The 16,473-nt window shown below is 42.1% G+C and overlaps 2 protein-coding genes across 3 annotated transcripts; both read right to left on the bottom strand.

The window, feature by feature from the left end:
- Positions 1-127: 127 nt before the first annotated feature.
- On the bottom strand, positions 128-1,634 carry jagn1b (jagunal homolog 1b). The gene is made up of 4 exons (XM_029131862.2): positions 1,480-1,634; positions 1,173-1,271; positions 900-972; positions 128-816 (listed from the first exon to the last, which is right to left on the bottom strand). The coding sequence occupies exons 2-4, from the start codon at positions 1,259-1,261 to the stop codon at positions 427-429; spliced, it is 552 nt and encodes a 183-aa protein (XP_028987695.1). The 5' UTR covers positions 1,262-1,271; positions 1,480-1,634; the 3' UTR covers positions 128-426.
- A 353-nt stretch (positions 1,635-1,987) lies between these two features.
- LOC114844430 (collagen alpha-1(VIII) chain-like) lies at positions 1,988-16,248 on the bottom strand. 2 transcript variants are annotated; one of them, XM_029131797.3, is made up of 4 exons: positions 16,052-16,248; positions 5,995-6,153; positions 5,056-5,326; positions 1,988-4,964 (listed from the first exon to the last, which is right to left on the bottom strand). In XM_029131797.3, the coding sequence occupies exons 3-4, from the start codon at positions 5,321-5,323 to the stop codon at positions 3,019-3,021; spliced, it is 2,214 nt and encodes a 737-aa protein (XP_028987630.1). In that variant the 5' UTR covers positions 5,324-5,326; positions 5,995-6,153; positions 16,052-16,248; the 3' UTR covers positions 1,988-3,018. The 2 variants fall into 2 exon arrangements, with proteins under 2 accessions (XP_028987630.1, XP_028987637.1); XM_029131804.3 differs by having other exon boundaries at positions 6,061-6,153.
- Between the last annotated feature and the right edge of the window lie 225 nt (positions 16,249-16,473).

Below are 16,473 nucleotides of genomic sequence, written 5' to 3'. Positions count from 1 at the left end.
CATTTATCAATTAAATGTTTTCTCTTTGAGTAAATCTCTTTACTTATGACTGTTGCTTCGAGCAGTTGTAGGTGTGACAGCTTCTGTTTTTATAGCAGCAATGGAAAACACACGACTGACTGACAACCCCGTCTGACAGATTTATTTTTGAATGTTTTCAAAACATCAACTTGCATGTTTTACAGTCAAATGTAGTTTGGTGCATTCACACTCTTACCTGAAAACGAGTTAGGTAAGGTACACCAAACATTTACTGTTTATGACTGCGCAAGGTACAATGACAGGTTGATTTACCTTAAAACTTTGAAAGATGGCAATGTTCATCAAATATAAAGAAATATATGTTGATGAAGCATAACATTGTTGTTAGCAGTCTATTTTCTTGGTCTGAGCTGGCTCTGTTGTCTCCCAGTTTAAAAACTCAGCTCATTTCTTTTTCTTGTCCTGCGTGGTAGTGAACCACTGGTCCAACAGTTTCTTGCTGTAGTAAATCTGCCAGCCGTGCACCTGCACTGCAATGACGATCACCAAGTACATGACTGAGACGGCAGAGAAACCGAAGATGAAGCGGTAGGCTTTGCCATGTCGATAGAGCTGCTGTGCTACAGGGAACATTTCCATACCACCGTAGATCAGCGGGGCCACGCAGAAGAGGCCGGCGCTGATCATGGAGATTACCAGGTAGCTGATGTTGTTGCGAGGCAAAGCCAGGAAGCTAAAGACTGTGGGAATTATGCTCAGGAGGTACGGGTATTCCCACTGGTATGGAGAGGCTATAATCCTGTGGGACACCAGGCTCAGCTGGCTCACTATCACCTGAGAACAAGCGACAACATGAACTGTTACAACTGTAACTAGAAACACAAAGAACTTGTTATTGTTGTAAGGTAAATTATTACCTGAGACGCCATCAGTATCCAGACGAGAAGATGGACTATGTTCAGTTTACGGATTTCAGACTTTAATGCAACACTATGTGAAATGATACAGAGCGTTTTGTCAATGAGTGAACTCACATACTAACATTAAAAACACTGACGCACTCTCTGCCAATGTATCATCAAATACATCACAGTCGAACCATTTCAAATGCTCTTTTAAAACCTTAGTCTTACTGCTGGTTATGTTTTTCTATAGGCATCACTGAATAGGTTTGATTTAAAGGAGAATACCTCATTTGGTAATGAGCCGCAACCCGCTCCCGGTGCTGAAAGTCGCTGCCATCTGTGCCTGCTGCTCTCGGCCCTGCTCGAGAAGCCATCCTGGAAATACTGTGAGACAGTAAAGCACAACAAACAACAGTAAGAGGGTACATTCATTGGCTTGAAACGCAGCGGAGCTAACAAGCTAATGCCAACTCCTAGTTCAAGCAGATGGAGTGCGGACTATATTTATCTACTGTATTTTGACAAACACTTATAGACAACGCCCCTAAACGTACTCTTTAAAAACAAGTTAAAGATTGTTTGCATCACGTACTTTTATTTGCAGTTGACCATAAAAAATGCGAAATAAACTGGCTGAGACAAAAAGAAGTACTAGCTACTGTAGAGCGAGGACTAAGGAAGTGTGACGTGTCCAACTATGATTGGTTAGATTCCCGCAAATTCAAAAAAGCTTTATTGACGGAAACCCTCTTTGCAGCGCCTCAGAAAATATGCAGTCCAGCATTTTACACTGCCATGAAATTAAAATATTTGCTCAAAAGTACTTAGTGGTATCTGGATAAAATATATAATGAGGCAGACCAGCTGTGACATTGATTCATAAATAAAACACATTATTTTAAGGGCGATCATTCTGCAAATTGAATATTAGTATTTAGGCATTTTAACACAAATCTAAACAATTGACTGTGGAAACTCCACACAATGTGAGAAACCAAGATAATATGAGTAAATGGGAATCATTCTGATGTCTACTGGTATGTAGCAGAAGTGTAGGAATGGTGCTACCATGTGCAGCACAGATTAGGCAAATGACAGAGTTCTGAGACATTTTTTCTTTATTACTAAACTTCACACATTTGGCACAGTTTAATGTGCTTTCACTGTGCACATTTGTCCAAAGTAAAAAAAAAATACAAAAATATGGGAACAATGAAAAGAATTTCATTCCAAAATGATACTTCCACAATTGGAATACAATAATAAATTGGTATCACTATTGCAATTGTGGTAACCATTTGGCCACAAAACATTTAGAATTAGGAATTAGGATTTTGGAATGAATTTCCTTGTGTAGTATCAACAAAACACTCTCAGATCATCAGTAGTCAAACAAATAAATTATAGAGAATTCTGACAAAGGCACAAAAACTGTTCAAAGAACTTACTACAAAGCAAATCTATGTCATCAATGGTCAAAAGTAAAACATGAAAAGATGCTTCACCTGCCAAATTGTGATAAAATATTTTTTTTGTGTCCTGTGAATGGTATGAATAATGAAATGCTTAAATGTATAACTTCAAAGTAACATTTTGCCGCATTATTTCTTTTTCACAATAGAAAAATGTCTGACTAATAATAACTTAATAACGGTATGAAATACACAGACCACCTATGATAACATTGAGTAAATGCAATGTATAATAAAACCAATATGTTCTTATGTGCCCAGTATACAGTACATAAATGTAAAGCAAAAAACTGTCAAAGGTTAATCAGTTCTGCAGCATAATTATTCCAGGCCTGTCGAAAACACTGGTGTATTGCGTATGAATGTATATGAACGAATAAGCGTAAATGCAAAAACATACATATACAAAACGGAAATTTTCATTAATATGATTCATTTGCTCTCCAAATTTCCACACAAGTAAACTTTCATATTCCAGGAAGAATGTTTGACAATATTTATATACTTTTGCCCTTTTTTCATTCACTGTCCTTTGATGTATGTGCCAACAGATACAAAAAACACTAGCTTTTTTGTAAACTATTCAACTTGACCTAGATTGTACCTTTGAGCCTGAAGTAGTATTACTATCATTACAGTCAAATTTGCTATGTGCGTTCTTACATTGTGTACAATAGGTATCCAGAAAAAGTTGTGTGGACATATTGACCTGCATAAAGACCTGCTGCCTGGTCTGATGGCAGCTGTACATGGACACTGTCTCCTTGTCTTAGTGGGAGTACAGCACTCCCTGAAGCCTGATCCAGCAAGCCCTTTGTGTACTCATCATAAGTGTACATTACGGGCTCATTGTTCTTCATCAGTGCCACCCAAACATTACTTCCCTTGCAATGAACATGATAAGCAAAGTAATAGATTCCAGGTACACTACATGTGAAAATACCAGTTTGAGGATTGTAGTTTTGATTGCCATTATGTAGGAGTTTGTCAAAAATGATGGGCAAACCAACAAGGGGGAATGGGTTTGTGAGTTTAGCTGTGAATGCAGGCATCTCTAGAGCACTTCCTCCAATATCCCCTCCATTCTTTGTCTTTTTGTAACCTTGGCCCGTGAACGGCCCACTTACAGGGAGGATCTGTCCGAGATCAGGAAATGAAGGAGGCCCTGGGGGACCTGGGGGTCCAGGTTGTCCAGGTTGTCCTGGAAATCCAGGTGGGCCACTGGGCCCAGGGTTGCCTTGTGGGCCAATTTGACCAGAGGGACCTGTCTTTCCCTCACCAGGATAACCAGGTTTACCAGGCAGACCCATTTCACCTTTTTGTCCTGGTAGCCCAGGAGGCCCAATAGGTCCCCCTGGTCCTGTGAGGCCTGGAATGCCTTGTGGGCCCTGGTGACCATTTTCTCCACGTTGCCCTCCCTCTCCTCTTGGTCCAGGTAATCCAGCAGCTCCAGAGGCACCAGGTAAACCTCTAACACCAGCCAATCCCTTAGGGCCAATGGGCCCTTGTAAACCTCTTGGTCCAGGTTGCCCACCTTCTCCTGGCCTACCTGCCTGTCCTGGAACCCCTGGAGGCCCTAAATCACCCTTCATTCCTGGATTTCCCCTTGGTCCCATAGCGCCATCCTCTCCCCTTTGCCCTGGGAAACCAAGACTACCAGGGGGCCCTATTGGACCAGGTGGCCCAGGCATACCACTAGAGCCAGTGGGACCAATGACACCTGGAAGACCCTCAAAACCTTTATCTCCTTTAATGCCTGGTGGTCCAGGAAGACCAGCATGTCCCTTGTGACCCTTAGGTCCTGGAAACCCTGGTTTACCATAACCAGGCAAGCCATGACCACCTGGTAAACCAGGAGGGCCTGGCTCCCCTTTCCCTCCCATGAGCCCAGATGAACCTCTCAAACCATCTTTCCCAGGTATTCCGATTCCTGGCGGACCTAGTGGTCCTGGCTGGCCTACTTCACCAGGTGGCCCTGCTGGTCCTGGTTCTCCAGGGGAACCAGGCTTTCCTGGTATTCCTGGTTGTCCAGGAAGACCATTAAGGCCAGTTTTACCAACACCAGGGAGGCCCACTTGTCCAGGTGGACCCGGTGGTCCACTAGGTCCTTTTAAACCTGGCAAACCAGGTAGACCAATTCCACTCTCTCCTTTGGGGCCTGGAGCACCAGGTAACCCAATTGGACCTTTATAACCAGGCTCTCCTAAAGGACCTGGCTGCCCTGGAAGGCCTTGTCCTCCTTGTTTTGAAACCCCAGGGAGACCAGGAGGACCTGGTAGACCCGCAGGCCCCGGAAGCCCAATTGGTCCTTCACCACCACTTGGACCTAGATCACCTTTGGGTCCTGGTAGTCCAGGTCCTCCAGGTTTTCCTGGCAATCCTGGCATGCCAGGTTTTCCTAAACCCGGGTATCCTTGAGGACCAGGAGGCCCTGGTTTTCCTGGTAATCCTGGAAATCCCTGGCCTGGTAGTCCAGAGGGGCCTTGTGGTCCTGGTGGTCCTGTAGGTCCTGGGGGACCCTGAATACCTTGTGGTCCCTCTCGAAGACCTTCTCCACTAGGAAGAGGGGGAAGTGGCCCTTTAGATCCTCTGGGGAATGTTTGTCCTGGGAAAAATGGAGAAAGATCAACAAATGGGCACTGACCCTAAAACAGCCAGAAGATCAGGATAATTTTTCAGTTACAGGTTAACCTCACCTTTGCCCTCAATCAATGGTCTTTCTTTGCCCTTTTGCAAAGGCAGATGAGGAAGCTCTTTTCCATACTGAGGCAGTAATGGCATTATTGGCATCTCATTGCCCAGAAACTGTTGTTGTGGATACCCATCATTGTACTGTGGCAGGGGCTGGTGCTGTTGGGGTGGTTGTTTATGTCCATAATATGCTCCGCCTTGGGCCTTTTGTAAAAAACCCAGCTGTAAGACACTGATGAGAAGGTAGAGGGAATGGAGTGGTACAGCCACCATTTTCTGCAGTGGAGAGGACAACGTATATAAGATGTTTTAGTTTGTGCATCGTCACTGATAAAGATGATGTTAGTGTTTTGTCCATGGGCACTGTCTTCTATTATGTCTATCTATTTCATACTTTCTTTGTGTCATTGAAGTAAATTACAAACAGCATATGCTGATAAAACTTAAATAAATATATATATACCTAAATATATACCACTTAGATGTCTTCACAGGGCATGTGGTCAGTTCTGAATGTAAATACTTAATCTTTTAAACATGTCAGTGCCAAAAACTGGCCATATGTTGCCAAGAACATGTGTGAAAATAAACAGTAATGGGGGAATGTATGTTTTTCTCCACTGTGGAATTTTTGTGTTGTAAAACATGACTGAAAAGTTTAGAAAGCAGAAATATTTTGTAATGAGACCTACACTTACATTTCTCAGAGGAATTATTTAAATAGAGTGTTTTTAAACATGTCCAATGTCCAATGCTGTGGCCCAAGCTTCAAAATATGTGTAGCTTTTATGCACATCAGAGTACAAGTGGGTTTTAAAGTACGCTCCTAAAGCAACCTCAAGTAAGTCAACTTGCACCATCATGTGGACAAAAATGTACTTGGATTTGGCTTGAACTGCCAACAGCAACCACCCACAGTGCAAAACAACAAAGTGCCTACTTACTAACTGACTTCTGCTCCTCTCTAACCCAAAGCTGTGAGTGTTTCTTTAGCCTCTACTTCCCCTCACTTTAGGTTGTTTCTTGGGTTTTTTTCAAGGCATGAGTGGGACGATGGCCATGCGTTGAATCCAACCAGGTGTTAGCTGCAGTCCTGCTGGGCCCTGTAAAAATATGAATGTCAGGTTTGATAAATGTCAAACAGTGACCTTTTGCAGAGACGTGGGGTTTGTAACACTAAGCTGCCATACCCACCAGGTAGACATATTTTGGCTCTCAAACAGTTATGCTGAGACACACCTCTTGAGGAATGTGGGGATATGAGTAATAAAACACATGTAGCTGAACTGTAACCTTAATGAACCTGTATGCTTCTCACTTGTAGCTGCTACTTTGAAACCAACACTGTACAAAAATAACAACATAAAATATCAAAATTACACAATGAACTACAATGTAACAGTAAATGTCAGAATAATAATCATTTTTTAAACTCAGTTTATATATTGTGACTGTAAGCAGAACACTTTCTAAATATCTTTTAAATTATTAAAACATATTGATCCAGCACCATGGACAGATCCCAAACATACACTGCCCAACTGTGAGACAGTCTGGACAGATTAACCTCTATGATGACATCACTTTTCCAGACACAATAAGACACAATTGTTCTTTCAAGATTTAAAGGTAAAACAAAAAAAGTCTTATTTTTCCAAGCTCAAGAGTTAAAGCTAATTATTTGCAAGACATATTTTTTACCCATAATAATTAGCAAGCCAGCTCTGTGAACATGATTTATCGCACTGCAACCTAACTGCTGTAGTCATAACCCAGTGCACTCAAACAAAGCGAGTTACGTTTTACAGACAAATAAAAAAAGCACATGTTTGGCGAGGAAACATGATGACCTCTATATAAACCAATAATTCGGCAAAACAAAGACGACAGGCCGGTGCTTTGAAACATATGTTCTGTGCAACTTCCAAGGATACACCAGTCGTTATGGTTTATGGAGACAAAGCGGACAAAAACCCACAACATTCTGATGACAGGGCGAACTGCCTGGGGAACAGAGCTCTGTTGGAGAATTGGATGGAGCTTTGCAAAGTTTTATATATGATGATCAAATATTTAAGACTCATGCTGCAGGGTTAAGGACACTATCGACCTCTGGTAGATTTTAAGAAACGTTTTTGTCTACATTGATGTGGGTCAGTCATTTTATGTAAATGAATGCTGTTCAAACCTTTAAACCCATCTTCTAATATACTGAACTCCAGCTCCCACTGTGATCTAAATAATAAACACATACCACCATTATCACCTTTCTGACCAGTCCAACTTAAAAAAAAACAAGGAATTATAACCACGTAAAGTACAATTAATGACAGAACTGCTTTGCTGGAATAATGAGACTGTACCCAATAAAGTGGCCACTTTCCTTCATACAGTACAAATGACTTGCAACTTAGCCATGTCTGTCTTCTAAAGATGATCTGTCTTTAGATGTTTTTTTTCAAATCCACAAACGTATTTGTTTGTACATTACATGAGGACCTGGTCTATAGTTCACAGCACTCACATATCGTCTTAATACTTCCATTGGAACATTATGCCTGAGTTCCTCCTACATTTGAAAGCAAACATACTATTCACTCCACTGTAGCTGGCAATTACTTTAAAGAGGGAGGCTTTGATTAGAGGAGCTCTATATCATCAGTCATCGCCGGATTTCCAGACAGAGTAATGGGAAAGCAATTGAGGTAACTGTCTGGACCACAGAGTAAAATAGGGAAAAGTATTGAATTATAAGTACATCACACTGTCTCCATGTTTACCTTTGATACTTGAGCATCCTGCACGGCAATTATTTCAACACAACAGATAAAGTCTTTCCCTAAATGATCCTGTTCTGGTTTATTTTTATCCGTGTGATAGATTCTAAAGGAGAGGTCTCATGTAGCCCGTCGAGCTTTTCAGCTCTCTAAAGAAAACACTCTGCCTTTTAGGCTCCCTCTCCTTCTCCTCCTGCTCATTCAACTGGTGATTTCCAGGAGTCACCGTTCCATTGCCACCATACGCTTTCAATTATAACATATTGACCAGCAAACGAGGCGATGAACGGCATCCATGTAGTTATGTGAAGTACACATCCCGTGGAGGCGAGTGATTTTCCATAGCGCCAATGTCTCTAACAAATAAATTCCACAGACGCAGTTTAGTCTAGGATTTCATCGAGGGACTTGATCTGGAGTTTATGCACTCACATGATGGTGGAGACTGACCAGTGCCAAGATGACCTGAGGTTTCAGATATGTGTATTGCTTCTGGCCAAAGTTGTGCAGAAAAAGTGAGTCCTCTCAGATGAATTTCCACGCAGGCGGCCAAAGAGATGCTGTGCTCGTTCTCACTGTTTACTTCTGTTTGTTGCCACTCTCACATCAGGAACCTGCTCCCAGCTACGAAAAACCACTTCTCCTAAAATCCTTCTCTGTCAAAAACCTACACCAGCATCTGTACGACACCATTCCAGAGCAAAGTTGCTTTCTGTGCGTCTATTAGAGAACATCGTTTTACACCGAACCACCGGAACAAAAAAACATGATCTGCATCCTGCAATGCAATGCAAGGAGCAGCTGAGGAAAGCAGGAAGTCAGGCCAGGTTAACTTATATGGTTTTCACTGTTCACTCTACTGGATACAGTCTAAATTAATCCAATGCAACTACTTTCCTATCCATAATTAATAAAACATGAGGAATTATGAAAAAGAATTTGTGACTGTGGTAAATGTCTTTGTACCACTTCCCTGCCTTAAGTTTTAAGTACCACATCACTGGAGAATGAAATATGTGCTGATGGACGACTAAACTACAGAAATCTTCTGGACTTGACTATACGCTTGTCTAGAAAAACCATGCAAAATCAATTTTTTGGGGGACTTTCATGAATTTTTTCTTTTAGTCTTCATCTTGTGCATGAATTCGGCTTTGATGAAAACTCTTCGGACACCTCTGCGCTGCTCACTTGATGACAATCCCATACAACAAAGACAGGCTCACCCCCAGAAGGTTTACTGGTTTTCTCTGAACCTCTTTGCCAACAGTTACAACCGCAGCTGGCTCTGCTTGGTGATGAGCCACAATGTCTTTTATCACCTCCATCTTGCCTTTGAAAATAATCAAATTTTCATTTCTCCCCCATGTTCCTCTCCTGACTGATTCCAGATGGAGGACTGTGCCTTTCCCCCAACGAGGAGCAGAAGCATGTCATTGCTTACACATATGGGTACCAATCTTAATTGCTTGTGGTCAGGCCTGGCTTTTAAGTCCTAAACTGATTGCAGAGGGCCTTTCTTTTCTAATAACAGTGAGCAGCCAGCACTGCTGCAGGACAGGGCTGAAAAGAAACTGTCATCAGACCAAACAGGAAACACTTTGTTGGATGTTACGATAAATTAGGGTCATATGGGAATGAACAAGACATAGAAACAAACAACTGTATATTGTTTATGATTTCAAATCAGTTCCTGGAAGCAGAAAATGTGCAAGATTACTTGCCTGATTCATTTTTCCAGGGGGTTTATGCAAAATGTATTTTAGTATTTATTATCTTCTCCATAACCCACTTTTATAAAATTTCTCCCTAAAACTGTTCAGTTACCACCTTAACTGTAAAATGAAAGTATGTTTTACCATCAATTTATGGTTTTACATATTATCATATAAAATGTACACTTGAGATGATAATATACACTATATTAGAATACATATAATATATAATGATTGTAGTGTCCCTTCTGCACTACCTTATTAAGTGAATGCAAATATTAAAATTTTCATAACGTCAATTCAAACAATTATAATTTATCTAATACTATAATAAAAACTAATATTCCCTTTAGAAGTCATTTGGACTGGTGTGTAGGTGTGTCATCTATATGCATCAGTGAATAACTGCTATGAAAGAAAACATGCATGATAATCCTGGTAATCCTGCTTTAAATTATTAGTTAATATCACAGGACGACACCTTTGTTGTTACACCAAAGAGACACACATGTAGTCCACATTGTAATGTGGAGTTAAATGTTTTATGTTTTACAACGTGTTACTGTTTTACCAGACATTGAACAACCATACACGAAGTCTCCATTACTGTAGATCATGTATGGGTCACAGGTCTGTTAGCATAGCGTGAATGAGTTTTACACACACATGCAGACACAAAGGTGCAACACTCAGGAGTGCGTGTGAATGTGTGTGACTATTTGCATGCATGTGTGTGTGAGATGTCGCACGACACTCCCTCAGCGTTCCAGGAAAAACAAGCCACCGCTTTAGTTTGTCACGAGCAACCAGGAGTGCCTGCAGGTGTGTAACATGAGATGTAAGCTAAAACACGATATGGGCCAGAAAATATTAAAAAAATGGCCGGATTTCACTTGTTAATGCTTTATCTTTTAATTCTACATATACTAAAAACACACTAGACTGGGATCTAACCACAGAACACCCCAGAGACTCCAGTTCACGTGTAGAACAAGCATTTGCATGATAGTTAGTGATAGATATTTTATGGAACAAACTGAAAATCACAGCCAGGCTGCTCAGACACAGTACCCTGCACTAAGAAAATGCTAGCAAATCAAAAACACGGCACAAAGAAAGAGCTAAGAATTTAAATACAATCAAAAGCTGAACTTACAAATCACAGAGCAGCAGCAGCTACAACCAATATCACTAATAAACTGACAGACTAAACTTGCTGACTGAGGAAACCAGACAGCTAGAGAAGGTTTGGAAGGTGGAGGTGAAACAGGAGACACACACACGAGGCCCAGGGGTGACACACTAGCAAATGGAAGGACACACGAAGTGAGGAAACACCTGACAGGAAAACACAGGAAACAGGTAAAAGAAACACGACGCTCCATCAGCACCTGGATAAATAAAAGTGGGTCTGATAAAAGATGTGTTATAAGATACAAATGTTGTGCAGCAACGAATTAAAGTACGTTCGGTCACCAATTACTACTTCAAGATGTGGTACAGAATGTGTGTAGAAACCACAGAGAAGCCAGTAGTGAGGTCGGAGGTTCGACAGAGGGAGCCAAACTCAAAGCATCAGTATCAGTTTGTGTTTTCACTGGTGCTTTGGGTGAAAGAGTTCATCTGCTTCCAGAGAAAGGAACAATTATCCCGACAAAGACTAGCTTTGCTAACTGATTTAAACACAACCTGTTTTTTTCCGTGATAGATTTTGCACAATCCTGTCAAAGCCGTATTATTCTTTTTCCTCCGCGCTGTTTCCCTTTCTGAATTCATTGCCCTTCCTGTCTCTGAGCAGGTGATTTATCTCACCTCCATCATCGTCTGACGTTTTCATTTCCACTATTTGAGCCTATCTTTGTGGGAAGGGTGGGAAAAAGTGTGTTTTTCTCGCAGTGCACTGAAAAATGAAGCAAAATGCGTCTGTGTCTGCTCCACCCGCCCCGACTCGATCCTCTCCGACCTTATTGTGTTATTTTTCAGCATTCCTTCACACCTCCTCGACGTCTTTGCTGAGCCAAGGCCAGAGTCGCCTCTGCAGACAGCTAAGGCTTGAGAAGAGTCAGGGCAGACAGGGGAGGAGGTCAGACCACCTTTAAGTAGGAAGCTATTACTTAAGGGTGGGATCTGTGCGTAATGCCACCGCGACCTTTGACACACACATGATGCACATGATTGCACGTACGGTACACCTCCCTCCCATTCACGCTCACACAGCGCCTCCAACCTCTTCACCCGTCTTATTGACAGATTTTTCCTCTCCTACAGTTCTGGGAACCACAAGAGCAGCAAATGTCTGGCCACAGTTTTCATTTCAGGCAGAGATCGGAGCAGGCGGAGAATTATTTTCCTATTAGCTTTGAGTTCTGTCAAAACACAGTATCTGGTGTCAGCGGACAGCCGTTAATAGCGACCCAGGGCTGAGACGTCCTTCAGGTTTGTGACTTACAGACAGTTCGTATATGGAACTGACATGTGGGTGCGAAACAGGGAAAGGAGGACTGGACTTGGAGTGGAACTATTTTACATTACATGTTCTGCTGTCTTGTGCTGCAGGAAGGAAAACCTCGCGAGGCGTTACAGGCGTTTCCAGGCTTTTCCTTTTAGCAGCGAAGTATTCCAAGTTTTCGTCAGAAATTCATGTGGTTTTGCCCCTTTTTTTTTTTTTGCTTTGTGTTATATTTGCACTGGCTCTCAAAGGTACACTCTATGAGCGAATGATTATTTTTATAGGCAATAACAGCATTTGGCCAATACCCAGATAGGCTCACTTATACTGTGCTTGAACCACAGGCTCCAGTGGGGAATTTTGTAGTTTGCAGCTGCATAAATATATTTTGTGTACTGTGTAAATCCAAAAAGTAACCACTATGCACTATGCCACATGATATGTTCTGTGAATCTTTTGTTTCTAAATATTTTTAGTTAGTTTAGTGCCATTTCAATACAGTTTTGATGAATGCTACATTTGAAAAGACACTTAAATTTACTCCACTTACGATACCATTAACATGACATGTGGGGTCTGCTGTTCTATTTCTCCAGTCAGATGATGTAGCACATCCTTGTAAGAGGATAATTCAAACCTCAAATGACTGAAAACCATGTAGAAAGCATATGGATTTCATGAGGCTACAGGCTCCTCACTATCCTGCATCGACTTGATGTTTTTGTCTCTCACTGTTGTTACATATTTACCAGATCTGCACCAATGTTTTACATCATTGTAAACCTGCTCCCTGGCCAGATTATTAAATATAATAATGCACACATTCCTCATATAGATGATAATGTTATTGTAAGTTAATACTTATTTCGGAAGAGGAATTATTTTTAGATTCTTGTACTTTTATTTGAATGTAATGAAAACCACTCTTAGCCCAAATGTCAGAAAAGGGCAAGGAAACCTCAGCGCCACAAATTGACCACAAATACCTCGGACCATTTCCAGCATCTTAATATTAATCCTTTCGCAATTTAAACACACAGGTCATTGAAAATATAGCAAAAATTTAAGAAGAAGAAGAAGAAATTTTCCAGACCAGCAGCAAAGGGTGTATGTGGACCGTGGGAGCGGCATGATATTTAGTAAATGATGAAATGGTGGTCATATGTTGCTCTTAGGCTTCATTGCTGATGATTCTATAATGCTAATGGTTTCCCCAGGGCACTTTCTAACTGTAACTCTACAAAGTCGCTGGGGACTTCATCTGCGTTTAAAAACAATCTAGTTTTCCTCCAGTTTCAACTTACAGAAACCATAAAGTGGCCTAGGATCGTTTGGAGCCTGTGGCCATAAGCTTGTACCGTCTGACTGGTGACAGTAATGAGATACGACGACGGACCCAGGAAGCCTAATGTGTTACACAGTGCACAGTAAAATATGCCACTCAAAGAAAAAATATGGTCCTCCCTTTCCTACTGTCCAGATGTTTTTGCAGCAGAGTATTTACGACGGAGAGAGAGAACTATGACTCTGTCTACTTAGGAGTTTACATAGCAGATACTTTGCAGTAAATCTGCTAAATTTAAAGTTCCAGCGCTGGTGCAGTGTTTTTAAACTAAACTCTCAAATGCCGCTACTGTAAGATGCTGTATCTTAATATTAAGGCACAGCTGACGCAAGTGTGATTTGAGATTCAGAGACACGCTTAGGGCTGCGCGGTAGCGGGAGCTCACTTGGACACATGGCCCCAAATCACAGAGGCTGCAGCTGCAGGGTCGGCAGACACGTTCCCCCGGGCTGCATAAACACTTCCTGTTCAGTAGGTGAGAACTGGAAAGGAGTCGGATTGTGAGTCTGTCGGAGAAAACGCCGTCTAGAGACACACTGCAACGTCCCGGTACACAGACAGAAGCGTTGGACTCCGTCCTGCACAAATGGTTCTATAATCTAGGGATTAAAACTTTGACCCGTGTTTGCTCCTGATTTCAGTTTCTGCAGCTTCTGCTCGGAATCAGCCCCTTTCAGCAGTAACAGACGAGTAGCACGGAAGCATCCCGCTCCTTTAGTTCACACCATGTTTGTCATTCAAAAAGGATTATGTATTGTACTGATGATTGACAACCAAAAGTGACCCAGTCCAGAGAGGGACTAGTGTTCCTGTGATTGGTAGTTAATGATGCTGTGTTCATGGCGCTGTTTAACTGTAATTATGAGGGGCTGAGCAGTCGGGAAAAAGGTTTTCACGCTGGAAGGAGTTGGAAAAATAATATTGACAATACGACTTCCACTTAATTACAGCAGTGTCAACAAAAGAAACTCAGGTGCTTGGTTTTGCTTACAAACAGAACAGTCTGATTGCAAAAGTAAACATGAGGTATTTACACAAGTGTGAAGCCAATCATCCTGAAATAATGCATGAGGAGTTATGTTTGTCATTTCCTTCTCATTCTGGCTTGTTGCAGGTGAGCAGATGTTCTGTTTTGACAGAAACTCCAGTGGTTACTTTAAAAAGTCATGCAAAAGCATGAAATTGAACATGGCCATGGTTCGATAATTTGCTAGTATTCATATCCAGCAATCACCTGCAACATTTTTGTGATTTGTTTCAAACAAAATGCGGGAGAACCAAGTACTCTCATGCACCAGAAGTAAATAAACACAATAAACACCACCGGGTTGCAGGGAACATAGTTATGGGACCTGCTTTCAGGATTCCAAAAATATGAAAATGATGAGTTTTACATTTTTTTGACTGAGCTGAGTTTTAGGGATATATTGCTGAATGATAACGCACAGTAGATGTAGGTTGATGAATAAATGGTTTATCATGTCTTCCAGCACAAGCAGGACTACAGTACATTAAGTCAAGCATCTGTAGCTGAACGACCTCCCAGTCTGATCTTTCCTGATCTGTGCTGCTCCTAACAACACATTTTACAGAACAGCGTTGATTTCACCAACTCCTATCAAGAGCGACCAGCAAATTAATTGCATGACTTGCTCAACCTTCACTGTGTGAGCTCCCTTTACCGCATTTTCCCCCAATTAGGAGTTTTCTCCCAGAGAACGGAAAAACAGGGTCACTTGAAACAGAAATCAAGGGCTGGAAGTTGGAAACAGCTGCAAATGCACACAGGGAATGCAGCAAAGTTTCTCCTAGTTCCTCTAAAAAATGATCTTCCTGGTATCTGAAGTTTTCACTGGAGCCAGATTGTATCTGCTTTCGGGCTCAACTTCTTTTGCATGCAAGACGTAGCAGCTATTAAAACATATTTTCTTCGACCTGCGGCGACAGCAGGCGCAAGCACAGATGGTTAACATTGTGATATATCTATGCCGGATGTGGGAAAGGGATTTTAACCCCAGGCAGGTGCCTTCTTAAAACATTTTCCGTCAGGTTAAGATGAAAGGACGGTGATGGGGCTCTGAAAAGCCTGGTTAGTTTGTATGAGCATTGGTTTAAACATTAATTTGAAATCTGCAGTAGCTCCAACAATGAAGCCCCTTCTTCAAGCACTGGAAGACACTTCGCCCACATTCTTCTCTCTGTGCTGAAGCACATGAAACTAAAATGTCAAGACATCGCAATAACTGGCGCTAAATCGTGTCAAGATGCAGCACCGTGCATTTACTTTAACAAGCTTAAGCCCGCGTTGTTCTTTCCAGGTGTCTCCCTTGGATTTTCTTAGCATTTGGAAAGCTGACAGACATTTTCTTTTTCTGACTCCTGTCAGCAGCTTCACAGCGGTGAGCTTGGGGGAAATAGGATGTCTTATGAAACATTCTGGATGTTGAGAAAAGCTTTATTTTCGGTTTGCTTTAGCTTTTGGGCTTCCAGTGCTCCTTTTCCTCCACTCTATTTCTGTGAGTCACAAAAGTTTTTTGTGCCGCGTTCTCAGACTTTAACCACCATGGAGGCAAAGCAAGATGTTCCAATCAGACAAATTTGTAAGGAAAAACAATGCAATCAGACAAAAACCTGGCTCCTGCCTGGACTCAAAGGAGCTAATGTGAATGTGGCCAAGCCAACGTGAACCCCATCAAACAGGGATGCATCACTTACCTTCTGCGTGCGCTGCTGCTGCTGCAGGCTGCGGAGGATCGCACTTACGAGGAGTTTGGGACACACACTGAACGGCAGCCCTGCTGAGGGTTTGGCTTTTATCTGCAGGTGGGTGGAGCAGCGCGAGCTGCGAGAGGAGAAGCCGATCCGTGCACGCATGTGAGAGAAAGAGGGAGGAAAACACAAAGAGAACAACAGGATCTGTGTGAGAGAAACCACCAGTGGAGCTACGAGTTTGCAGCATTAGAGGCCGTCACACACAGAAACTAACGGAGGAGGGGGGACCCAGCTGCACCACTATATATCACAAGGAGGAAGACTCTCGTTTGGCTTGGACCGCTCCGCGCATTCTTCGCATGCAGGAAGATTTAAGGGCAGGGTCTCACTTTGGTTAGCCAGCGCTGGCTGAGGTGAGGACCTAG

This window comes from Betta splendens, chromosome 2 (assembly GCF_900634795.4).
Source record: "Betta splendens chromosome 2, fBetSpl5.4, whole genome shotgun sequence".
NCBI lineage: Eukaryota > Metazoa > Chordata > Actinopteri > Anabantiformes > Osphronemidae > Betta > Betta splendens.
This window is presented reverse-complemented; position numbering and strand designations above follow the sequence as displayed.

Bases quoted from the DNA above. Each gene is read 5' to 3' on its own strand.
- LOC114844430 (XM_029131797.3), bottom strand. From the start codon at position 5,323: ATGGTGGCTGTACCACTCCATTCCCTCTACCTTCTCATCAGTGTCTTA. The intron at 4,965-5,055 runs GTGAGGTTAACC...CATTTTTCCCAG, and splicing joins ACCATTGATTGAGGGCAAAG to GACAAACATTCCCCAGAGGA.
- jagn1b (XM_029131862.2), bottom strand. From the start codon at position 1,261: ATGGCTTCTCGAGCAGGGCCGAGAGCAGCAGGCACAGATGGCAGCGAC. The intron at 973-1,172 runs GTATTCTCCTTT...CATTTCACATAG, and splicing joins GCGGCTCATTACCAAATGAG to TGTTGCATTAAAGTCTGAAA. The intron at 817-899 runs GTAATAATTTAC...GCTTGTTCTCAG, and splicing joins GGATACTGATGGCGTCTCAG to GTGATAGTGAGCCAGCTGAG.